The sequence below is a fragment of the Saccostrea cucullata genome, unplaced genomic scaffold, assembly GCF_032062105.1.
Source record: "Saccostrea cucullata isolate Sc308-1 unplaced genomic scaffold, CSIRO_AGI_Scuc_v1 ctg33, whole genome shotgun sequence".
NCBI lineage: Eukaryota > Metazoa > Mollusca > Bivalvia > Ostreida > Ostreidae > Saccostrea > Saccostrea cuccullata.
Genome location: NW_026936019.1, coordinates 365,284 through 392,328, shown reverse-complemented (window position 1 = coordinate 392,328; position 27,045 = coordinate 365,284). Strand labels below are relative to the sequence as shown.

At 33.7% G+C, this 27,045-nt stretch overlaps 3 protein-coding genes across 4 annotated transcripts in view; 1 reads left to right on the top strand and 2 right to left on the bottom strand.

Moving 5' to 3' along the window:
- The window catches only part of LOC134244604 (COP9 signalosome complex subunit 4-like), a 58,646-nt gene extending 54,198 nt beyond the window's left edge, over positions 1-4,448 (bottom strand). The window contains exon 1 of the mRNA XM_062726859.1: positions 4,325-4,448. Within this exon, the coding sequence (XP_062582843.1) occupies positions 4,325-4,407 (83 nt within the window). The 5' untranslated portion in view covers positions 4,408-4,448. The remainder of the gene's footprint in view (positions 1-4,324) is intronic.
- LOC134244601 (transient receptor potential cation channel subfamily M member-like 2) overlaps positions 1-27,045 on the bottom strand; it is a 117,597-nt gene that overhangs the window by 44,006 nt on the left and 46,546 nt on the right. The gene's annotated exons all lie outside the window — the stretch shown is intronic.
- LOC134244599 (protein lin-54 homolog) lies at positions 6,334-26,853 on the top strand. Of its 2 annotated transcripts, XM_062726853.1 has the most exons (13): positions 6,334-6,405; positions 7,634-8,478; positions 9,603-9,771; positions 10,056-10,195; positions 10,539-10,781; positions 10,889-11,061; positions 11,512-11,583; positions 15,268-15,413; positions 15,609-15,703; positions 18,703-18,902; positions 20,997-21,172; positions 21,961-22,002; positions 25,966-26,853. In XM_062726853.1, the coding sequence occupies exons 1-12, from the start codon at positions 6,387-6,389 to the stop codon at positions 21,978-21,980; spliced, it is 2,298 nt and encodes a 765-aa protein (XP_062582837.1). In that variant the 5' UTR covers positions 6,334-6,386; the 3' UTR covers positions 21,981-22,002; positions 25,966-26,853. The 2 variants fall into 2 exon arrangements, with proteins under 2 accessions (XP_062582837.1, XP_062582838.1); XM_062726854.1 differs by lacking the exon at positions 21,961-22,002.

The window sequence follows — 27,045 nt, the reverse complement described above, 5'->3', positions numbered from 1 at the left end:
ATGCTTAAAAAGAAAAACACCTATTAGTTTTGCAAAAAACATTAATATTTTGAGTTTGCTGCTGATTTAAGATGATTTAAGGCTAAGAAAATTGTTATATGTTACTTCTTTTAATAGACTCTTTCTAAGATATGATTATTTAATATGATAGTTTTCAAGGATATAATTCTATTTCATTAACTTTTCAGAGGTCAATTACACATCTTCCGCCAATTTTGCCAGCATTGAGACTAATTTTCCTATAATCTTTGGATATTACTGTACAATCTCTATGTCTTACATTTTTTGTGCAAAGCTGTAGATTTTTGTGCAAGAGTTTTAAAGTGAGATGGGTTAAGGATGAAATAATTGAAATAAGTTATAATTTGTTGGATTTCAATATGTTAAATGTTAAAGATAGATACTTTTACTGTCAGCCATGTACTTAATAACCCAAGCACAGCATGACTAAATCCTTTCAGATGCCAGTATCAATAATGGCTTTGTTATTAACAGGAATAAGTTACTGAAGAAAAGCATAATCAGGGGAAGATAACCCAAAATGTTGACATTTAATAACTGAAACAAATTATTTCAAAAATAACTTGTTTCCATGATGCCCTTGACTGATTATGGCTTTGTTATTCTTGAGAAGAAGATTTTTAAAGAACTTTCCTATACATTTCTATATAAAGCTTTGGTCGGCCATTGTGGTTCCGCCCTACCCCCCGGGTCATGATTTGAACAAACTTGAATCTACACTACCTGAGGATGCTTCCATATAAATGTGGTCAATTATGGCTTTGTTATTCTTGAGAAGAAGATTTTCAAAGAATATTCCTATATATTTCTATGTAAAACTTTGGTCGGCCATTGTGGCCCCGCCCTACCCCTGGGGGTCATGATTTGAACAAAATTGAATCTTCACTACCTGAGGAAGTTTCCCCATAAGTTTCATCTTTCCTGGCACAGTGGTTCTTGAGAAGAAGATTTTTAAAATAACATGTATCAATTAAAAGGCTTTGTTATTTTCCTTTTAAATACTTGAATTGGCCGTGTCGTAGGAAAGGCAGGTATGGCTCTTTGAAGACACTGCAAGTATTTAAAAACACATGTAATTTGCTGAAAATGGAGATTTCTATTCGTGATGTTATTATAAATTTAGCGCAGCTTTGGACTGTGCAGCTTGTGTGTACAAACTGTTTGTTTTGATGACATTTTGATGTAGTGCAAGTCCATGAACATAGGTTAAAAATCAAAATCCAAATTTTTGACGTTATAATTAAATTAGCTTAAAGTCAGACTGGTCCGTGCCCACTATGAGGATGCTTTTTTACAAAAATATCATTCCATAAATGTGATCAATTATGGCTTTTGTTATACAAAAGATTTATATGGAACCATTTATTTTAACAAAAGCGTCATTGTCCACAAACTTTTTTCGACAACCCTTGTATATATTTGATTTATTTGATATTTATTTCTGAATTATTACAAGAGGCTTATGGGTCACATCACTCACCAGAGCACATTGGCTAGAAAAGAAGGCAGTGGCTACATGGGGTGGAGTTGAATTTTAAACTACCGGAGGAGGATGCCATATCAATATTACAAATGGCTTTATTGTTATTAAGCCAATTTTTTCTATATATATATATATAACCCTTTGCTAAACTTTGAGCCACCCCCATCATGACTACATTTGAACAAACTTGAATCTACTCTTCATGAGGATGCTTCGATAAAAATGCCTATTAAATCATGGCTTTTCTGTTGTTTTTTTTAATAGATTTTTTCCTATATATTCTTGTGTAAAAAATCTGATCCCCCCTATATTCCTTTGTAAAAATTTGGTCTCCTATCGTGACTCCCCTTGATCTGGATGGGAACAGTTCCTTTTCGGGGATGTATTACTATTAGGGAATTATAACTCATTTCAGTAATAAAAAACGTTACTGTATTCAGGAATTTTCACTCGTTTAGCTTCTATTCTCGTGTCTGCTTTGAATAAAAGGTAAAGTGCAAGAATATTTTCATATCCTCTAAATATATAGTCTGTTAAGTGTATATCTGCTCAAAACTGCAATATTTATAACTGCAATATTTATTGCTGCACAGATTGATGTATTTCTATGATATAGATTTCTTAGAAGATTTTTATAATTGTGAGATTGAATATGTTCAGCATTTGTTAACTCGTTCATGAAATTATTCGTTCTAATTTAATTTTATACTATTTCTTTAAATTACATCATAAAAGTAATTTAAAATACCACTGCTTCTTTTACAGATGAAAATAATCATTTGAAATATTTAATTTCAAACAACAGTCTTTTAAAATGGTTTTAGAATGAATGCCCTTATGAGATTCTGTACTTTTCTTACCACTTATAAACAGGGAAAATTAAAATAAAAGTGGCAAGTTTGGTTGAAATTCCTATGCATGTTCAAAAGTTCTCTATGAAATCAGAATGAATTTTTCTGAAAATTAATAAAATACTTTTAATGGAAATATTCACATCCATTTGAAGAATATTCTCGATGCCATGTGATTACATCTCATCTTATTCTTTTCTGCAGCACTGAAGGAACGAATTTTTCGGTCAGCGAGGTTTGTTTAGTAAAGATTATACACATCATATTTTTTATGCACTTTTTATCTAATAAATGGATTTGAGGCATTAATAAAAAATTATGACAAAGTTCTCTTATTCAGTAATGTTTTTATTACTGAAAAGAGCCTGAGGTATAATCCCATTTTATAGTAATACTTCCCCGAAAAAGGAACTGTGCCCAACCTGTTGATCCTAATCTCAGTGAGATGTTGTAGACTAAAATATTTGGTTGGACGTCCACGTCCGACCAAATCTTTTAGTCCCTATGACAGGGACCTATATACTAACGGGATAAGCAACTACAACAAGTCTTGCGATATCTCGTAAGTCAACTTTGATTAATTATATCTCTAAAGTTATCGCATATTTGAGCTCAAATCCTTTATCTGTCAAAAAATCATTCAAGATTTGTTGTTAGCACGTCTTATACTCCTTATCTTAGTAGTAATTTTGTTTTATGCAAAATCAGCACATGCCCCGATCGACCATATTTACGAGAAATTGCCGATTTCGGTGTTTGTTTTCTTTATATTTAAATTATATTATCATTATGCTTTAAAATTTATTAATAAATCAATTCCAATACAGAAGAGGAATAAATGATAATAATCAGAAAACATCCTGTTTACTGGGAATAAAAGTAGACTGAAAAACTTGTAGTGTCGTGCATGATGTTTTGGGTAAATAAACATGGCGATGAAGGAGTTGCCTATCCCGTTAGTATATAGGTCCCTGCTATGACATCTCGCTGAGATTATGTTGATCTAGCTGCAGATCTGTAGCTCTCCAAAAAAATATATATTGATAGACCGCGGAGAGCTACAGTGCCACCATCTGAAAAAACTGTATATTTATTGCGCACAAAAAAGTGCGCTCGATTCTTGATTAATTTTTCTAAATTCTTACCTCAATTGCAAAAAATGGAAGATTTAAAAAAATTACTCTCTCCTCTATCAAGTTCTCTTGTAGTTAACATCTGAACGAAACATATTGGATCGAAGTATCTTTGAAACCAATATGGCAGTATAAATAAGCGAAATATCCGATCATTGCAATATCAGGGCCAGGAGGACTATTAACAACAATTATTAGGAATGTTTTGTTGTGGAAAGAGTCAAAGAATATGTTAGGAACACACGGTTAGTAATATTTTGAGATTACAGCTTTAAAAACATGGAAAAATAAATTGAGTACCCAGCGCATTTTTTTGTGGCAATAAATATACAGTTTTTTCAATGGGTGGCACTGTAGCTCTCCGGTCTATCAATAATTTTTATTCAGAGAGCTACAGATCTGCAGCTAATGTTGATCCTTCCCCCAAATGATCATTTAAACAAACTTGAACCTATGCTAGCTGAGGATGTTTTAAGTCTTTCTGCAAATGTCTGTAAAATATATGCCGATACAGAAAAAAGGGGAATTCTATACAAACCAGTATAAATTTTAATCAATTTTCACTCGAATTTTCTCTGTTTTCTCAATGTAGACTATTATGTCTCGCTGCTGTAAAATCTCTGTATACATTTCACTAAACAAACGATTTAAATAATTTCTAACGGATAGAAATGTAATGATATTGGGGTAGATAAGTGTCTGACAGTTAAATGGCGGTTTCGAATTTCCTCTGTTCTGTAACCTATTTGTTGAAATTATTACAAAACTGAGCTGTGACGAGCGCTTTTTTTACCAACTCAAGGTTGGTCTAAGAATAATGAAATAAATATTCATACTTTTCTGTAACATCTCTGTGTGATCCACCAGAATGTGATAAACTAGCAAGTTGTGAGAGCTGTTGTCTTACATTTCCGGCCATTTTGGTTCCCTTTAACTCAGTAAGGCGTACATAAATACTTCGATATAAAATAACAAAACAGTGACCTCTCGATCATATAAGTGTAAATAAAAAAATTCATTAAATAAAGAAGGAGGATGAGATTAAAGCTTACAGAGAACACCCCTGAATCTGAATTAGATTCATGTGTAGCTACTACATCACCTCGCTTCTTTCTGTTAGAGATCGGTGCGATTGCCTATTAAAAGAATTATTTTATGAGCCTTTAGTAAAAACTATTATCAAATAAAATTTCATGTGCAATTATTATTGCTATACCTTTAAAAAGTTCTTATACAAATCTATACGAAAAAATATGCTTTGCCCCCCACCCCACCCCCCAAGATATTTGCATGGAAAACATAATAACACACAGAGATATACATCTTTTATTTGAGGAAATTCTTAACTTTACAATATAATAGAAAATATAAATTTATTTTCAAAACATCTTTATCTGCGAAACGATAAATCTTTTTTTTTTTTAAATTTTCTCTCTTTAAAGGTTTTGTTGTCTCCGGGGATGGGGGTGGGGGTGTTACTTCTTTTAAGATTAAAAGCATAAAATAGTCATTTTATTACCTACTTCAAATAAGAAAATAAAAATAAACAATGTACTTTATCAATGGCATACACTGTATATTGAATATTACATAAATTAAAACATGGTCATTTAGTCAATTTAATTTTACCAAGGTGACCTCTTGGGAAAAAAATGTCCTGGATCCGCGCCTGTTTTTTTTTTAAATTCATATAAATATCAATATAAATATAAAATTTATTCAAATATGTGTGGCAGTTGGCAGTTGGCAGTAAGCAGCTGGCAGTTGGCAGTAAGCAGTTGGCTGTCGTATATGGAATTCCATACATTTCTAATGTTTAACCGCTGAGCAGGCATAAAAAATCAATGATGGACCTCTAAGTGAGATGTTGGACTGGTGGATCAGATGTTGCACCGCTTACGTCACAGAATGGGCGAAGCCTAATCTCATTTTCATTCGTTGGTGTTCAAAAGTAACGAATGAAAATGGACCAGAAGATGCTAGGTACAACTTAATTGAAATAAATTAGCACTGGTTCTCTGCCCTTGATTCCAGTCGCTGCCGCTAGGAATTACAAGGTTTTTTAGGGCGCTTGCACCCGTTAACCAATGTCAGGGTACCAGTCTAGAAATAAATGAATGTCAAAAAAAAAAAAAAAAAATTAAAATGAAAGATAAAACAAAACATTTATTGACTATGTTCTCGGGCAAAATGCGTTTTCAAGAGTCTGAGTAAGCACGTGTTATCCTCGAAACCATTCAATAAATGTATATTGTTAACGATGTGAACGTTCTCTAACATTATTTTAATCATTCGGCTCTGTTTTGAGCATATGTTGAGCGAACGGTCAACAGATGATGTTTGTTCCTGTAGGCACCTTATCCAATCTATAGAACTGCCGGAAGTCGGGCAATATGTATGTCCTGTTCACAGATTTTTTTGGCTCATAGATTTTATATATATATATATATATATAGAACGACCCCTCCCCCTTCTTCACTTTCAAGAAATCACAAATCAGAATTACATACTATTCACATTATTGCATGAGTATTACTTATCTAATTTTGGGATGATAGTTATATTTAATAAGTCGAGTTCTTTTTGCTAAAATAAACATGAGAAATCCTCGAGCTCCATGACGTACTGATATATCAAACTTCAAATGGTTTTCCAAAAATATCCGAGTGAATAAATTTGAATCTCGTGTGACTGTGAAACACAAATAAATTATTAAATGCATTACCGGGCAAAAAGGGGCAACAAATTTCTATCATTGATAACGCGTATCGCTAAAATAATGAAAATTATCTTTATAAAACCCAAGAATTTCCTTAACTGCGGTACTACTTCGCGGAAAAATTTTACGTTGCATTATGGGATGGTAATGGTGGGCGCGTGATTTTGAACAAACACAGAATGCCTATCGAAAAAACAGGTTTGAAAGAAAATACTTGTGTAAAATTTGGTTATTTTTCGTATATTCCCAATAAATATAGACCTTGTCTTAGGTGTTTAAAGAATTTGATTGAAATCGAATGACATTTTACACAATAAATCATGCCCAGATGTGAGGTACCCACCGGATTTTTGCTACCATGTCGGTCATAATTCGTGTTTATCCTTCATTTATAACAGTCATTAGTGCTTTGTTATATTCTTGAGATGAAAAATTTCAGTGAGATATGACTGATTTAATATGGTTGCTTTGAGAGCGTGTGATTTTATCTGTACATCGTAATTTTATTTGTGATAGATATTCCAATATTTAAATTTCCCTGCATCGTGTCGAATGGTAATGGCGGGTCATTTGACTGTATTTGTAAACAAACTATTTATTTCGAAAATAAAGAACAGTAACCTGACAGTTGCAATTTTGAATATTTTTATTTGCAGTTTATTTGAAAAAGAAATATTTGTTGCAGATACTTGCGTAGTGGTAATTATTTGGTTGTCAATTATTAGAATATTTGGCATTGTTCCAAATAATTATTTGGAAATGCAGTAGATTAATACATTAAATACAGTTTAATTACATTAATATATTATATCTGTGAAATAAACCCATATGGCAAAAATTGTGGGTTTCCTAAAAAAAAACATCTATTTAAAAAAGAAACATTTTTAATTTGTTATATTTTGTTTCTAATATATGAATTTATAAGGAAGTAGAGAACATTTTTTTTTAGATCTGAAAAATGTTTGATGAAACAGTGAATAATATAAGTACAACTTACAATACAATAAGTCTGATGTTGTGGAAAATTACTTTTGTTTAGAAATTATATTATTGAGCTAAAACGGTTTAGAATTTAGAGCTCATAGATGAGGGAAATTTTCCCATAAGATATGCTATATATGCAAGATATCAAACAAGTCTTGAAGATTCTTTTAATCGACCACTGTACCTGAAATAAACCATGGATAATCTTTTTTTTTTTTTAAGAAGCAAGTTATATATTGTAGGATGCAAACATTAAAACTTTGAGATAGAAATGTAAGGTGAAATATTAAATGCTCATGATTTGATTTGAAATCATTTGTACTTATTATTAAGAGAAAACTTGTAAGCTATCTGAATAATTAACTTTTACGTTTTTAAATGGACTTTTAAGGAGACAAATTAATATTTTAAAAATATTTTACTGTTATTAATTTTATTACAGGCATTGAAAATGGTAACAATATTGAGGTAATGCTCCAAGATTGTAACACAGTGACAGTATCATCTGAAGCTGATTTAGAAGAAAATTCTAATAGCAACTCAAACTTTGGTGATATCCCAGTGGAATGTAATAGTGTAAAATCACATGTTTTAGATAAAGTTGACAACCTGGATTCAGACATTGTCAGTCATGATCAGGATGTGGCAGCATTGCTTGGTAACTCTGTACAGTCCAGCGACAATGCCCTTCCTACAATAACCTTGGCATCTGAGGACTTCAGCAGCGAAGTTGTGACAAGTGTGACACATACTGTCTCTAATTCTAATGAAGTGACTACCACCCAATCTCTGAAAAGACAGCTCTCTTCAACTACCCCTCCAGTTGTACATAAAGTCATAATAACTAAGAATCCTAATAGTGATCAACCTCAGGTCATGCCCGTTCAAGTGAATCAGCTCGGACAGATCCAGCTGCAACATGGACAGAGTTACAGTGTGGCCTCCTCGGGGGGCATAAGTCTTCTATCTCAGGGAGCACAAACACCAACAAAAACAATCACCATTTCTCCACAAGGTGTTCTGTCTCCTGGAAAACAATATGTTACTATACCTACAACACCTACAAAACTGTTAGGTGTGCCAGGAAATAAAATACCCATCTCTCCAGCATCAAAAACTCCAACTAAAATAACCATGATCCCAGTGACTATTGGAAAATCTCCCCAAAGACTAGTACCAGCATCTTCTGTGTTGAATAAACAATTGAATATTTCTTCGGGGGCTGGAGGCTCTCGTCCAACACTAATTACTATGTCACCATCAAAGGTTATGAAAGAGGGCACAGTGGTAAGAGGAATACCCTATGTTGGAAACATGCATGTATCAAAATTAAAATGAATTTAAAATAGTTTTTAAAGGAAGAAAGTCTTGATCACTATGTGGTAACTTGTATTCTACTTGAAGATAGTTTAAAATATAATTACAGGTGACTCTCGATGGCTCGAACTCCGATCTCTCGAAATTCTCTATCTCTCAAAGTGAATCTCTGGTCCCGTTTTTCCCTCTATATAACTAGCCAATTTTACTCCTGATCTCTCGAACTTCTATCTCTCGAACCAAGGCCTGGGTCCCGTTACACAGATTTCATTGTTTTTTAGCCTTCTCTCAAAGTTAAGATTGTAACAGTGCCCACAGGCAGTGGAGTTGAAATTAATGCAGCTTGTACTTACCTGGATAACAGTGAATGCCTGGGGGTGGCATGGAGGTGTTAATTGGGTGTTAACATAGATGGCAATACGGAGGGTCGTCCGTGTGTAGGTTTAATTAATTGGTTATAATTAATAAACTATAAACGAATTGCTTCACAACATATTTTGACTTGAAACCAGGACGTTAATTTTTAGAAAATAATTTGAAAACGTACGTGTCAATAAATTCCCAAGGTCTACGAACGTTAATTACAGTCTACATAATCCCAGTATGTCAAATGTTGAACGGAAAATCCTTTCTCAAGGATTGAATACTGATTGCGAGAAATCTGGTGAACACTGGAAAAGGACCCGATCCAGCCGCGGTATAGCCAAACTGACAATTGCTATTTAGGTTTCATATAATCATGAAAAAAGAGCAAATAAATATTGGACCTTTAAGAAATCGTTTTATTTATTCAAAATATGATCATTGTTGTTGATTTCAAGTAAATTACCTGTTAAATACGATTGAAAACGTGCAATGACTATTTACTTTTACTTCCGGTATCTATAATGGTAGAACATTGATGATCGGAACTGAAAATTCCAGATTTTATTTATTTCCTATCTCTCGAACCCCCCGATCTCTCGAACTTTTCTTGTGGTCCCTTGAACTTCGAAAGATCGAGAGTCACCTGTATAATGGTTCAAACAGGTTTATTTTATTTCAATATTTGGAAGTTGAGAATTGTCAATATAATTTGAAAGTTTTTTTTTAAGGTACAGCAACGACCAATTCAAATTCAACCTTCACAAGCAAAACAGATAATAACAGTGCCAACAGGCAGTGGAGTTAAACAAGTCCAGATTCCAATTTCCATGCAGGGCAGTCGATTTCAGTATGTTAGGCTGGTATCTCCTAGTTCACCAGCAGCCATGTCAGCAGGCAGTAAGTCGTTTCAACACGTCCCCTTTTCTGGTGTATTCTAGAGGATTTATCTGTTGATTTATTGTTCAGGATGTCTGATTTAAACTCTTAAATAAGTTTTATTAACTAGTTATTCAATTTCTAAAATAATGGAGATTCAACATTTTATGTGATGGATCCATCCGATCCAAGAAATCTTAGATTGGCCATCCAAGTTGCTATTAATGTAAAGTCATATGATTTTGTTTTATGAACTTTTATCTACAGGTATATTTCTCTGTTTAATTGGAATTTATTTGTTTTAGTGTCTAAAGGCACTACGTTGACATCTTTAGTTCAGTCAGCAAAGTCCATAGCTCCAGCCTTGAGTACAGCAACCGTTGTCTCTCAAGCCAATCTCCAACAACTGAAGATTACACTGCCAGCCCAAGGAACATCACAAATTGTAATAGCATAGCAGATTCGCATAACTTTTACACTGCTTTTTTCGCAATTAGAGAAATTACAAATTTTAAGGTCTAGTGAGGGAAAAACAATATAATATACGTTAATGTCATCCTGAACAAAAAAAAATTATATATATGAATATATCATAGTATAGAATTTTTTTTTTTGTTGTACTCTTAAGTCGCAAAGGCACATGTCTATGTTATATATCGAAGGAAAAACTTTGAAAATACACACAAGCACACTTTTCAGCAAAGATACATATAGATTCCCAAACTTACTTTAATTAATTTTTACTAATTTCAATTTTTATTTTTGTTCTTTTTTTGTTGCAATTGAAGGTTACTTCGAAAGCCCAGACTACACAGAATGTTCAGCGAATTTTATTGCCAGCTGCTCCTACTCAGCAAGTAGCAATCCGTGTTACAACGCCCAATATTGCTACTTCAACAGCAGTACCACACATACGACCAGCAGGTTCCAGTGTGGCCAATATTTCTGGCCTACCACCAGGCACCGCACTGCTCTCAGCAGCATCAGGGCTTCAGGGATTTGCTTTGGTCCCAGCCTCATATATGACACAGGTATTAAAGGGAAAAAAAGTTTCAAATTTATTTTTTTTAAGAAGTTTTTGTATTTCTTTACGATGAATGATACAATGTATTTATGATAAATGATATAATGATTTTAGTTACAGCAGCAGCAGATGCAGCCAAAGAGCATCACAGTGCAGCAACCCTCCCTGCCTTCAGCAACACCAGCAGCAGAACCCCAGGCTGTCCTACAGCAACAGAGACAGGAGTTTGTGCCTATTGCTAGCAGTGACCCTTCACTTAGTGCTAATGCCAAACAAAGTGTTAATGGGTAAGATGATAACCTTATTATTTTCAACTCAACAGGGTTTAGAGAAAAGCAAGATACAAGATATCCATGGTATTTGAGATATCAGTGTTTGAGATATCAATATCTAACCATTTATATTACAGACCAGACAGCAGCTTACTAGTACTTATTAAAAAAGCATCCACTTCATTAGGTTTTTTTTAGCTCACCTGATCTGAAAGTTCATGTGAACTACTGATCTACCATTGTCCAGCATTTGTCCGTCTTGCTTTCTGTAATCTTTTCACATTTTCAACTACTCACAAACCTGTTGGCCACTTTTAATAAACCAAGCCAACATATTTTAAAGCGTTAGTGTAGAAACGGATAATTAGCTTGTTTTAGAGATCAAGAGAGCTCTTTTTCCAGTTAATGTTAGTTTAAATAAAGACTTGTAGAGAATTGGTTTTAAAGTTGAATCATTTTCTGTAGGTCTGCAATAGAAGCCACGGGTGCCAGACCTAGGAAGCCATGTAACTGCACCAAATCCCAGTGCTTGAAGCTGTAAGTAATTCAATCCGACAAGAAGATTGGTTTGTGGAGTCTGCACATGTTGTTAGGATTGCTCTAGTAAATATAAGATCAACTAGAAACGATCTCGTTGCGAGCAACGAGAGGTCTTCCGTCCGATTCTGAAATGAAAAACAAAAAATCTAGCTGAAAAAGTCGTAAAAAAATATCGGTCACACGGGGGATCGAACCCGGGTCGCCCGTGTGAAAATCCAACGCGCTAACCATTACGCCATCGGGAACACCGCTTCAAATTTTTAAATGCGAATTTCTCGAGATTGGCTTCTTTAATTCTAAAACAAATTACATATTTCGCTTTCATTTAAGAGCCTCTATTAACCCAGTAAAAATCAAAGAAAAATAATGAAAAACAAAAAAGTTGAAAAATTTGATTTTTTTAGATCGCTTCCGGTAGCGACCGGAAGTACTGACGACACACAAAAAGGACATTCCGCATATCTAGAAGTCATGCCCTATGTTCTCCAGCAAGTCTCCAGTTCATATCTTTAGTAGTTCTTTAGACCTCGAACTGACAAAATTTCATTTTAAAATCAGGAAAATGGCCATAACTTGGCACCGAAAGCGAGTTGTTCCAAAATTCTTCCAAATGTAACAATGGCATATAAGAGCGCATCATCCATGAAAGTTTGATGAAAAACCGATGAATAGTTCTCGAGATATCGCGTGCACAAAATTTGTCTAAAAAATAAGAATAATAATAATAATAATAACTAGAAAAGAAACTCGTTGCGAGCAACGAGAGGTCTTCCGTCCGATTCTGAAAAAAACCCCTGCAAATTCGAGCTGAAAAAGTGATAAAACGTTTTATGGAAAAAGGGGATTAAAGCCGGGTCGCCAGCATGAAAATACAAAGCGCTTACTGTTACGCTATTGGGACCACATCTCTAAATCTACTTGTATATACTTTTGAAACGGTACATCTGTCTTAGAATAATGAAAGGCGGTCACTATTCATAATTTTGCGTCAAACGTCACGAGTAAATCTTCGCGCCAAACTTGCTCAAGATGATCACATCGGAGTTTGTTACTTGAGTTTTAACAGTAATTTTTTGGATATATAATCTATTAGTGATGAACAGATGATACTGTTTTCTTTCCTTTATTCGATATGTATTCAACTTTTAATTCCATGCAACTCCATATACAGGCATGCCAATGTTATATATTTCTGCACTATTGTCGCCATTTGTCTACTACTTAAGATTGGTCATGATACATTATTTCGTGCCAAACGTCACAAGTAGTTCTTAACGCTATTCTTTTGAAATGTTTGATCTTTTTAATGGATCTGATAGCTTCAATGAAAATTAGAAATGAATGTTCTTATAACCGGAATTTCGAGCGTTAGAAAGTATATTTATCACATAATACAAATATAATATAGTATACGGACAAGTAAAACTAAAGCTGTGAATTCGGTAAGATTTTCCATGAATTTTGTATCCTCTTTATACCCAAAGTGGAGATGAGTTACACGTTCATGAAAAGACTGGAATGTTTCACTGAAAAAAAAAATCACTCGCCCTCTAGCTGCAATAATGTAGCCCTCTCCTTTTTATTTTTTTTTTTTTTTTTTTAGGGAGAGGGCTACAATTCCTTAGGATCTTCCTAATGGTGCAGGTGCGGGTGTGATTCGCTCCCGCACGGATTTCGGCTCAAATTATCAGTAAATGGCTATTTAATTAACATTTCTTACCTTGACTCCAAATAAGTAGTCATCCAAGACGTAAATCAATGCAAAAATATACAGAACGATCCCTATATCGCTATTTTTTCGTGTATGTCAACATCGCAACTCGAATTTATCCGCCATGTTTACTGACCTTGATAGATTGTATTTTGGGACAGCCAATGAGAATTTAGGTTCTGTAGGAGCGGATCTTTTTGGAATTCCCTTATTTTAAGCATAAATATCGCTGCTTGCATAAAAATAACACTTAAAATGGTTTTATATACCTATGTTTTTGTGATGAAATTCAGCACAATCATTTATAAACACCGATAATTGCTTTATTCAGTTGTTCTAAATTTCAAGCGAAAGTCTCATTACGTCACGCGTGAATTGTCATGGCTGCTGAAGTAAACTACCAGGAAACTTGCAGAGTTATTTTACAAGTTTTTCGCATTTAACGGGATATGTTGTTGACAGTGAATAAAAATTTCGTCTTATTAGAAGTAAGTTGAATGTAAAAATAATTTATTTTGCCTGCAGTCGCTCATATTAAAAAAAAATATTTGCACCATTACGGAGATGCGATGGAATTGTAGCCCTCTCCAGAAAACATCAGATAAAAAAAATCGGAGAGGGCTACATTATTGCAGCTACTCGCCCTCCAGCGGTCAAGGAATCTGATACTCTTTATGTTCAATAACTTGCATTTGTTACAAGAATATTTATATAACCTTTAATAAACAATCTTTATAAAAATGTTTTTCTTATTTTTGTCTTTTCTATTCATTTAATATGTCATAAGGGTGCGAGGTAAAATAAACAGAAGTCAAGTAATACTTCAGAAACATAGTGAATATCAAGTCAGGCAAGTTTCTTAAAAAGCTATTACTTATAACCATGGTTTAGGATAAGTTTTCCCTGGTGCAAAACAAAAGATTGTAGTCATCGTATTTCCACTTGTAGTCATGTTGTATTCTACTATGAGATGCAGACAAAAGCAATTTCAATAGAAGTTTGAGGAAACCTCATATTAAAACAATACTCAATGCAACGTAATTGCGATGTAGCAATCTAAAGAATCCTTTACATTTCATAAATCTTTATGGTAGAAGTTTCATTCATCTAAACGCTCAGCTGACCTTCTAGAACCCGACTTGCTTAATGGCGGAGTTTACGGAGACCGCCGCCATCTTGGACACGCTTCAGATTTTTAAATGCGAATATCTAGTGTTTGGATTGATCAATTCTTAAATAAATTATATATTTTGCCTTTCCAGTAGGATCTTAATTACCATTAATTATATCAAAGAAAAATATTGCAAAACCAAAAACGTTGAAAAGGGGCATATTTTGAATTCACTTCCTGTAGCGACCGGAAGTACCGACGACGCAAACGAAGGCAAAATTGCACATCTATAACTCATGGTCCATCATCTATAACAAGTCTCCAGTTAATATCTTGAGCCGTTTTCGAGAACATTCGAAGACAAAATTGCATTTTAAAATCAGGAAATTGCCCATAACTTGGCACTGGTAGCGAATTTTCCAACAAACGGAATTTTATATAAAATTCATATAATGACCTATAATTCCTGAAATTTTCATTGAAATCCACCGAATAGTTTACGAGAAATCGCCTGCACAAAATTTTGTCTAAAAAAAAAGAATAATAATAATAATAATAAGAAACAATAGAATCACTATAAGGTCTTCCGTGAAGACGGAAGACCTTAATTATGAGCTACCAGTATTTTTCTAAAAAATTTATACTGCCAGAAGGAATTTTGTTCAATAATAGGCACTGTACTCCTGAGTTACTATTTTGTTAAATTTGGTGTTTACTAATGCGTTAAGTGCTAATTTTTAAACAAACAGTTACCTGTAACATATAAGCGTAAATTATTTTCCATTGTAATAACACTTGAGACATGATTAACCATTAAGGTTACCAATAAGTACTTGTTTGGTTTTTTTTAACTACTTAGTTACTGTGACTGTTTTGCAAATGGAGAATTTTGTCACAACTGCAATTGTAACAACTGTGCCAACAATCTGGACCATGAAGAAGAGCGTTCCCGAGCCATTAAATCATGTCTGGACAGAAATCCACTGGCATTCCATCCAAAGATTGGTAAAGTTTCCAAGAGTTTATGAAGTTTTATGTGAATAAGACATCCGAAATGAAGAAATATTTTCATGTATTTTCTTTGAGATCAATAATTGGTTAATTTGATTAATATTTTTATTGTCCTTATTATGATTTTTTTTTCTATGTTCATAATTTAAGCTATACTTTAGACAGTTCTGCATCTTTTTATAAAAACAGGTAAAGGGCGAGATGGAGAAAGAGACCGCAGACATAACAAAGGATGTAACTGTAAACGATCAGGATGCCTCAAGAACTACTGTGAATGCTATGAGGTAAGATTCTCATTAAAAGGTTTTCTGCTCATCTTGACTAAGTGGAGTTTATGTTATACCAAACTGGGGTCCCAAAGCTTTGGGACCCCAGTTAAAAATTAATGCACAATCTGATGCACAAGTACATTAACCTCAAAAAAAAGTTGTTAGATTTGCCTTATTAGCTCTACTGGTCAGAGACCAGAAGAGCTTATGCGATAGTAATGCGTCCGTCGTCCGTCCGTCTGTTTGTCTGTCTGTAAACAATTTTTCAAAATGCTACTCCTCCTACAGTTTTGGTCCGATTTCAATATAACTTGGCACACAAGTAGACTACACTAAGATACATAATTTTATGCATCGGTTTTTGATTTCGATGAACGGTGTTGCCGTGGTTACTAAAAATAGAAATTTCTGTGAAATTCTTTCAAAATGCTACTCCTCCTACAGTTTTGGTCTGATTTCAGTATAACTTGGCACAAAAGTAGACTACACTAAGATACATAATTCTTTGCATCGGTTTTTGATTTCGATGAACGGTGTTGCCGTGGTTACTAAAAATAGAAATTTCTTTGAAATTCTTTCAAAATGCTACTCCTCCTACAGATTTGGTCCGATTTCAGTATAACTTGGCACACAAGTAGACTACACTAAGATACATAATTCTGTGCATCGGTTTTTGATTTCGATGAACGGTTTTGCCTTGCTACTAAAAATAGAAATTTCTTTGAAATTCTTTCAAAATGCTACTCCTCCTACAGATTTGGTCTGTTTTCAGTATAACTTGGCACACAAGTAGACTACACTAAGATACATAATTCTGTGCATCGGTTTTTGATTTCGATAAACGGTGTTGCCGTGGTTACTAAAAATAGAAATTTCTGTGAAATTCTTTCAAAATGCTACTCCTCCTACAGTTTTGGTCTGATTTTGATATAACTTGGCATACAAGTAGACTACACTAAGATACATAATTCTGTGCATCGGTTTTTGATTTCAATGAACAATGTTGCCATGGTTACTAAAAATAGAAATTTCTGTGAAATTCTTTCAAAATGCTACTCCTCCTGCAGTTTTGATCTGATTTCAGTATAACTTGGCACACAAGTAGACTATGCTAAGATACATAATTCTGTGCATTGGTTTTTATTGAGTTGGCTCGCGTAGCGAGCTACTCCCTGTCGACATAGCCGTTTCAGAGCTGTAAATTTTTTCACACATTCATCAAGGTGATCCATACACCAAATATAATAGTTCTAGCAAAAAATGCTTTGGTTTGAGTGATTCTATAAACTTAAGAGGTTAACACTGTATAAAATTTCATACTGCAACATTATTTATGCCTTCATCTTTTAAAGAAATTTTTGATTAAGTACCTATACGATGTACAATTACTGCGTATGAATATATGTTCAAGCATGTTAGGCAGATCTAATCTTCCCATCTGAAGTTTATTTATAATTGACCTAGAATACTCCCTAACACAAACACCTGCTGCTCTCATTAGCTGCAGCTAGTTGTTGTTGAAAATCTATTTTTAGAATCCAGATTTGCTGTGGGAATCTTTAACCTAATTACAGCTTACTCCACTTATATTGAACTCGCTTATTTTGAAATTCCGCTTATTTTGAAATAGAAATAAATCCCCCGTTTTTGCCTCTCATATTCTTTGCATTAAAATAACGGTTATATTGAAATCGGATATATTGAAATTTCGCTTATATTGAAGCCACTAATCGGTCCCCACAGGTGATAATGAGTTGTTTTCATAACGGTTATATTGAAGTACTCCCTGGCGGCAGTCGTTACGGTTGGTGACAGTAATTATGCATGATTGACCTGTTGAAATACACAAGTGTGAATAATTAAGTTTTTTACCTTATGTGTTTTTATACTGCATGCTCTTACGAAATAAATTCTTCACTATTAAATTCTTTGCGTCCATGTATATAATACGGAAATATTGATGCTAAACAGCTAAACGTAATAAAGTAACCCCCACAGATCTAGGAAAAAACATAACTTTGAAATTAAATAGTACTATTAATGGCTATTGATATTTCTAAACTCAAAATTAACCCGAGTACACTTACGAAGAAATAAAAGCCGCGTTCAGCAGTACTCCGTTTAAGTCCGGTGAATTTTCCTCAAAACGTAAATAAATGCGATCGGGGAATAATAATGAGTTTGAAAATTGTCTTTTCAATGAAACAGAAATAAAAAAAATATTTAAACTTTCAAGTACTAATATTCTATGTAATCTGTTCACTGTTATAGATAAACGATGACAACATTAATTTGTTCGGGTTTGTTCTTCTTTATTTTAGATCGGGATTGAACTTGTAAAAATGGCGGCTTCACAATTTCGCTTATATTGAATTACGGATATATTGAAATAATTTGCATGGTCCCCTGAATTTCAATATATCCGGAGTAGGCTGTATTCCATAACACTGACCACTTCAGCTCATGTGCTGAAATTCATTATAGAATCCAGACAAAATAATACGGAAGCCCATTAGTGCCAACCTGTATATATAAAGGAAAAGCAATATACATTTTATTTATGAACCGAACATGGATCAGACATATAATATTCAATCTCTTAAGATGCAAAATAAATGAATATATTAAGGTATGGTGCCCAGATGTATGAAAAAGCTCAATTGACTCGAGCGAGTCTACTCGCAGGCCCTTCAGGCCTTTGATTTTGATGAGTGGCAAGGATCATTTTTCTATTTATTGCTGATTTAAAGTCTCAAGTCCCAACTGCTACTTTTCTCTTCCTTTGTTTTAAGTATAAACCAGTAGAGCTACAGTCTCGACAGAGACTTCTGGTTTTTAGACAGCCATATATAACATTCCTTGAGGTGAGCTTCATAATCTGTGATAATGTATGTTTAATGTGGTCCAAGAATATTTATGTTTGAAACACTTCTTTGCAGTTTGGCTAACCTCCATAAGTTCTGTATTCTCAAGATGATGTATATAGTTTAAACATGTTTGATTGAAATTTTCAGGCAAAAATTATGTGCTCTAGTTCCTGTAAGTGCATTGGGTGTAAAAACTTTGAGGAGAGTCCAGAGAGAAAAACATTGATGCATTTAGCAGATGCAGCAGAGGTCAGAGTTCAACAACAAACAGCAGCAAAATCCAAACTCTCCTCCCAGATATCGGGAATTCCATCAAGGCGGCCTCAGTCTACAGCAACAGGAGAAAGGTGGGCATTGAAACCAAATTAGGCGATCATAATTTGATTTTTAGTTTTACGGATTTTTTTTCAAGAAATGTCAAGTCGGAGGACGAAAAAAAAAAAAAAAAAAAAAGAAGACAAAATCATACCTGTCAACATAGCCGAACATTTTTTTGGGAAAGGGGGGGGGGGGTGTGAAGCTAGCAACAACCTTTTGCACAAACAAAAAGTCACACATTTCACTGTAGTATAAAAAAACAAAACAAAAGAACAACTTGCAAGATAAATTATTTTTTTAATGATATTAATACATATTACATGTAGTTATTTATAAAAATTACAACTTTTTATTCAAACATTGTTTAATATAAGTACCATGCAATTTTTTGAAATTATAAAAAATTATGTTCTTCTCTGTATAGTTTGCACGGTTCATTAAGAGTGTCATTTGAATATGATATTATATTCAGAGCAAATATCAAAGTTTTAATAATTTGGCAATTAAGCAAATTAATAAGATTCTGCAGACGGTCTGAGTTTCCAGCTTTGAACTGATGGATTAATGGATTTTTCTCATTATAAAGGAGCAAGAGAACTGTTTCTTGGATTTAATAAAGATCTGAAATTGAAAGAAATAGAAGTAGTCAAAACTTAATATTTTATACATTTTTTTAAAATAACATGCATGATCTAGTGTGAATGAAATACATGGATTCTTAGATCCTGAATTCTTTCTTTTACTCTTAGTACATTTGATATCAGAGCATTATTGTAGTCATGTTCCAATATGCAGATTTTATATTTTAAAATTAAGTAACTTTATTACCCTGTTTAGCTACGTTAATTCAAAGAAATCTTCTAGAGGTACTGTCAAGTTGCTCTGCAGTTTCAAGGGCTTTTATATGCTGATGTTGACGTAGGATTTGCAAAGTCACTGAATCTCATTATCTGCGGTGTTCCCTCTGCAGACTCTTTATTAGCTACCATGTACTTGCTTTCATTTCCTCGTTAAATTAATAATAAAGTACTATTGTTCATGTCTGTCCTGATCACCGTATTATTTATGGAGGAATTGTTTTGTTTTAGGTGCATAATGATATAAACTTATTTGCAGCAAAGTATCAAGTAAAATCCACATCGTTATTTACCGTCCTTTTTTGCAAAAGTTCCACATCTGGTATCTCTGTCTTTGATAATATACACTTTTAATGAGAATAAGGAGCACTTACAGCTGCAATTACATCTGCTAGCACAGTTGACACCTTGATGATTACCTGTTATCAGTGGCAATAAACAGATTAGCTAACGATAACACTGCAATGAGACTGCATGACCTCCATTTTTGTGTTGACATGTCGGTATTTTACAAATCGAAGTAGGTAAAAAATCCGGATTTTTTCGAAATCGGTAGAGACAGCAATTTAAAAAAAATATTGGGAGACATGTGATGGGGAGGGTTCAGAATCGGTAGACTCTTGATAAATTCGAAGTTGACAGCTCACATTCTTCTACCATTCTGCACATGTGTATTTTTACGTGTCTGACTGATTTGCTTTTATAAAACACAGGTTTGACACGAGTGGATTGAAAAATTCCGAATTTTTTTTTTTTTTTGGAAATGCAAATTTTTAGAGTCGGCGGATCCGTAAAACTAAAAATCAAATTATGGTCGCCTTATAATCTTGTCCCGGACTGAATTATGGTCTCTCTATATGCATGTAGAAGGCCTTCACATGGCTAAATTTTAATGAATTACATCTAGCACACACAGTGGTTGGGAGGAAATGCAATAATATAATATACAATCTTATATCAAGAGAACCTACCATATTCATCATTTCAATCTTTTCACAAAACAAGGATTGTATATATAGAGACCCTCATTTTTGCTAGATTACACAATGTGGCTTGATTACACTCTTGATCAGTGGACCACCATCAGGATTATAGTTATTAAAGTTTTATATAATAATTCTGTAGAAAATATTTACCTTTTATAAGTTAATGATTATATGAATTATTGTATGAACAAGAACTACATATAATTCCTAGTGAATCAGTGTTTCTTATTAATTTCTTATTTTCAAAAGGTAGGAGTGAAAATAAATTGACTAATTTCAGGTTGCCGTACACGTTTTTAACGGCTGATGTTGCTGAGGCCACGTGTGCCTGTCTCCTGGCGCAGGCTGAGGAAGCCGAGAGATTAAAGATGCCCCCCATTGTACAGGAGAGGATGGTGATCGAGGAATTCGGACGCTGCCTTCTGCAAATCATAGAATCAGCAAACAAAACAAAAGGTATACAAACACTGTACACATTCACTGTTCTGGTATTTACCAGTAAGGAAAATTAAAAAAAGTTAAAATGCCCATTTCTTGACAGGCCATTTCAACATGATAATATGGTGTTTTCCATATGTTAGCATTTTAAATCTACATGTAGACAGACTAAAGAGGTTTTGCATTAGAAAGAGGTGTATATGTCTGTCCATTGGTCTGTCCATAAACAATTGTTCAAAACACTAATTCTTCAAACCATTCCACAGTTTGGGTCTGATTTCTGACTTGAAGCACAAGTAGACTACACTATGATAATAATGCTATTTGTCGACATAATTTTCCCATGGTTAGCAAAAAATAGAAATTTCTTCGAATTTTTAAAAACATAACTCCTTTTGCAGGTTTTGGTTTGATATTAATAAGATTTTATAAATAGATATTAAGGATACACCAGTACAGCTGCAGACTTGTTAGAGACTTCTGGTTTGTGTTGGAAACATGTCTTGTCTACTTCATTCATAAACCCATATCATTGAATCTTTACAGAAGATTCAACTTTTAGATGCTATGTTTTAACTTAAAGTATAACAAAGGCATCATTGGTCATGAAACATTTTTGCATTGTCAAATCATTTTAAAGGCACAAATAATTTGTATAATGCTAGTTTTAAAAATGTAAAACCCTGTTAAATTGGGACAATCACAACTCAAAAAATATAAAACTATTATTTTGTGTGTGTGTGTTTAAATGAAATTTACTAACTTTAGCAATTCATTGTCCTATCATATGTGTACATGCATTTCAGGAATAATTGATATAGAATGAAACTATCCACTTAAATCAGAGGGTAAGATATCCAAACATGAATGCATAGTAATAACATGACATGCATTACAACTTTTGACATTAATTTTCTTTAGGCCAACACTTTTATTACTTTAGTTTTCAGACTCAATCTTACGTCCCACCAGGAGCAGAATTTTTCAGACCATCTTAGTTTCAATGTTGATTGACTTTCAGAATTTGGACAAAAGTCATTTCAGTGCAATTGTACTGTATATGCAGCAACCAAAAATTTGCCTTGATCATCTATGCAATAGATCTGGGGCGTATATTGTTTTTGTCCTGTCTGTCTGGTTGTCTGTTTGTCTGCAAACTTTAACCTTCGCCATAACTTTTGAACCATGAGAGATAAAAACAACATATTTGGTATGCATATTTTACTAATTAAGTTCTTTCAAATGGCACAGAGGTCAATGACCTTTTGACCTTGACTGTAACCTGTATGCTAAAAATAGCTTTTTTTTTATACGCCCGTCTTAGGACGGGACGTATTATGTTATAGGCTTCATGTCCGTCCGTCCGTCTGTCCATTCGTGTCCGGCTCATAACTTGAATACTATTAGGCCTAGGATTATCAAACTTTGTCAACTGATACTTCTTGGGTAGACGGTGTGTCGTGCACAAAAAGTAGGTCGCTCTGACCTTTAATAAAGACGCTATAGCCAAATATGGAAAAATCCTGTCCGGCTCATAACTTGAAAATTATTAGACCTAGAGCTTTCAAACTTGGTAAAAGTATACATCTAAGGTAGAAGGTGTGTCGCGGCCTATTTCAAGGTCACTGTGACCTTTAATTTAAGTGATTTTTTTTTAAAAACTAAGTCTTTTAAATTTTAAACTTCATAATTCTAAAAAATGTAAAAATATAGTTGTAATTCCTTATTAAAAAATGTTAAATTAAGTAAAAACTTATTTTTTCATCATATACTTTACAGATATCTGTAACAAATGTTAATGTTTTGAGAGGAATTCAGTTTGTCCCATGGGCATAATTATCAAGCACTGGTCAAGGAAAATTTTGATAGCAGAAATGTGCATGTCAAATTAGAGAGAAATTAATGAGTTTATTGTTGGGAGCTAACTGTCAAGAGCATCTCTAGATCTGATCATGAAGCTGTTATCTTAATTTATCTCTTGGGAGTTGGGCAAAAAGAAATGGCGTCACAATTGCTTGTGTTAATTAAGAGTTCTTGATGGCTGTAGTCCAGATAAAGATCTTTCAATTGGTGTAATGTAATTAAAACAAATTGATGTTTTAGTGAATGACTAAAACTAAATTAGTTTTGTATAATATAATTAAAACTAATTATACATGTGTTTATTGAAAAAAAAAAAATACATTTCATATATTTGCAACAAATTGCAGTCATGTCTTACTTAGAATTTTATAGTCTACAGAATAATTCATTTTTGATTTTTTTATTAGACCATGTAGACTGTAGCATTTCCATTATTCCATAAAATATGTAATAAACAATTTAAAGCTGCAGATGGATATTTGTTAAGCTCTAGCTCAGCCAGTTTAGAATTATATGATGTATTATTTGTTATATTTAATCCCTACACTGTAAGTCTCTTAGAGATGTATGTACAATAAACATGATAAGAAATGGAAATTAAATCATTGAAATCTGTGTCAATCTGTTAATCAAGGTTGATTTTCTTGCACCCCAACCAATTTATGATTATTGAACATTATTTGACGGGTGTATCATGCTGTGGCGGGGCACTTTATTTGTACCTTCACCACAACTTTGAACCATAAGAGATAGAGACTTCATATTTGGGATGCATGCTTGGCTAATCAAGTTCTTTCAAATGACACCAAGGTCATTGACCTTGTGACCTTGACTGTGACCTATATACTAAAAATATATTTTTTTAGAACTTTGTTGCCACCAGGTGCATAGGGTTTCACAAACACATCTTGTTTCCCTTGTGTTAAGAAGTAGTGATTTAAAACATAGAATTTCAATCTGTTTGCACATTTGTTACCTGAAGATTTTTTTTTCATTTGTGGGAAAACAAACAAACAAACAAAAAACAAAACAGAAAAAAAACAACAACAAACCAAATCCAAATTACCGTACATACTCGCCTAAAAGTCAGATGTATTTTTAGCTCACCTGAGCCGAAGGCTCAAGTGAGCTTTTCTGATCAAAATTTGTCCGTTGTCTGTCGTCGTTGTTGTCGTTGTCGTTGTTGTCGTAAACTTTTCACATTTTCATCTTCTTCTCAAGAACCACTGGGCCAATTTCAACCAAACTTGGTACAAAGTATCCTTGGGTGAAGGGGATTCAAGTTTGTTCAAATGAAGGGCCACGCCCTTTTCCAAGGGGAGATAATCAATGACATGAATTTGTTAAAAATTAATGGCATTTTTAAAAAATCTTCTTCTCCAGAACCACTGGGTCAGGAATGATGAAACTCGTGTGGAATCATCCTCAGGTAGTGTAGATTCAAGTTTGTTCAAATCATGACCCCCGGGGCTAGGGTGGGGCCAAAATGGCCGACCCAAGTTTTACATAGGAATATATAGGAAAAATCTTTAAAAATCTTCTTCTCTAGAACCACTGGGCCAGAAAAGATGAAACTCATGTGGAATCATCCTCAGATAGAGTAGATTCAAGTTTGTTCAAATCATGACCCCCGGGGCAAGGGTGGGGCCAAAATGGCCGACCCAAGTTTTACATAGGAATATATAGGAAAAATCTTTAAAAATCTTCTTCTCCAGAACCACTGGGCCAGGAAAGATGAAACTCATGTGGAATCATCCTCAGGTAGTGTAGATTCAAGTTTGTTCAAATCATGACCCCCGGGGCTAGGGTGGGGCCAAAATGGCCGACCCAAGTTTTACATAGGAATATATAGGGAAACCTTTTAAAATCTTCTTTTCAAGTACTTCAAAGCTATGATTAGTGATATTTACATGGAATCATCCTCAGGTAGTGTCTAGTTTGTTCAAATGATGAATGCCTGGAGGGGGGGGGGGGGGAGTAAATTCAAGCCCGATGTGCTTAGGTGAGCGCTGTGGCCCCTGGGCCTCTTGTTTAAGCTTATGTTAGAGGGACTGACCTTCTAAAAATATCAGTCTTTTTTATAACTTGCCTATAAGTCTGACCTAGAGTTTTGGACCAAAGTTTAACTCCCAAAAATCTGACCTAAAAGTGAGTACATACGGTAACAAAAAAAGTTGGCCTTGCATGGATTTTCAATGATGCCTGCTACACAGTTTTTAATAATAATTGTGATGAATGATTGTATTAGGAACTGTTCATTTGATAAACACAGTCCAATAAGACTTAAGAAATGCCTAACTGCAAGTCACTTGAAAAAAAATAAAATTTATTCTGACACTAAGTATTTTAGTTCTAATTAATATGTATTTAATTATGACAAACAATATTATTTCTTTGGGGAGAGAATATGTAGTTTCTATGTGGATTGAAGTTTTGAACCTACCTAGTAATGCAAAATTGAAAATACTTTGAACATGTTAAGATCACAATCATGTGCAAAATTGTTTCCTAGCATGAAGAAACAGTTGTTTTTTGTTCCCTTTGATGTATGCATGATGTTTTGCATATTATTTCAATATTTTTTTAGATTATGTAGATTTCTCATGAAGTGAGCATTAATGTGATATTTCAGGAATTTATTTTGTTTTTTTCCCCCAACTTATTCATCAATGTTCTGACGAAATGATTTTCTACTAGAATCACTTACAATCAATCACAACTGATTAAGATGATGGAAATATTTTAAAGTCTTGTGTAATTCAAAGTAGTAGGCAAATTAAATACAAGCCAGTATCCAATAATATTTTTCAAAATAGTGTACATTGTCATCAAAAGTGAAAAAAAGCATCTGTGAGGATTTTTTTTTTGGGGGGGGGGTAAGTTTAACAAATGTATAATTAACTCTAAGAGATTTTTTATTATTTTTAATTTTCTTTCTTTTTTTGTAGAAAACCCAGATACTTGATAGTATGGAGCCACATCATGGATTGACACCAGTGTAATTCCAGCTCTGCTCCACCACAGTGTAACCTGTACCTTGTGTGTGTGTTTGTGTGTGCTATATCATACACTGAAGGTGTCTGGCCACTTTCTAACAGTATTTTATCAATGTCGATGCTTGTGAAGGTTGACAGGACAAAACAGCGAGGGCTAACCAAGCTCGGACTCCCTACAACTACAAGAAATTCACCCAGCGTGATAATCTTCAAAGGTATAGAGCCAGAACTCTGTTATTAGAAGTGAAGGCAGCCTCTACAGAAAAGCCACAGACTGTGGAATAATGCAAGTGCTACTGACTTTAGTTAAAGCATGGAGAAATATCTAGTTTCTGTCAAGTGATTGGTCAGAATGTTACATTTGAGTATTAGTGTTCTACAGCTGTATCTCTTATATTTACTTTCATTTTAATTGGGGTATGTGTGCATAATCTACATGTATTGTATTTACTTGATAGTTCTACTGAATTTTAATTATCTATACAATTTGTTCAAAGTTTTGTACGAGAAGTATTTTTTTTTTCAACATTTACATTTCACATTTCAAATTGGAACAGCACAAACAGTAAAAATTAAAAAAGAAAAGTAGCTCAGGAAGATCAATGCATTTAATACAGATACTTGGGACTTTATATTCCTGTTGGCTAGCTCAAATGTTTCTGATATATACATTCTTACACAGTAATTGTTTTTTGTCTTTGATTTCTACTACTGAGGGCCTGCAATTTTTTTTTAAGTTGCAATGTCCACAAAATGAAGGAGAGTTTTGAAATTGATATACACCGATACTGCAAGAATATTCAAGAAGTGGATATCAAAAGATTGACTTGCAAAATTAAATGATGACTGCATAATTATGAAATGACCAATAGTTATCATATGGATAATCAAGTTAGCTTTTTTGGGGTTTTTTTTTAAGCAAATAGTAAAGTTGTCTTCAAACACTTGAATGCAGATTTTTTTTTTCAAAGACTAGAGGTTTTAAATTTCTTGGTTGATTTTTCAAGCAATATCTATTGGATCCAATCAGAC

Coding starts and splice junctions, on each gene's coding strand:
- LOC134244599 (XM_062726853.1), top strand. Junction 10,196..10,538: donor CCCAAGGAACATCACAAATT/GTAATAGCATAG, acceptor TTGCAATTGAAG/GTTACTTCGAAAGCCCAGAC. Junction 15,414..15,608: donor GGCATTCCATCCAAAGATTG/GTAAAGTTTCCA, acceptor TTATAAAAACAG/GTAAAGGGCGAGATGGAGAA.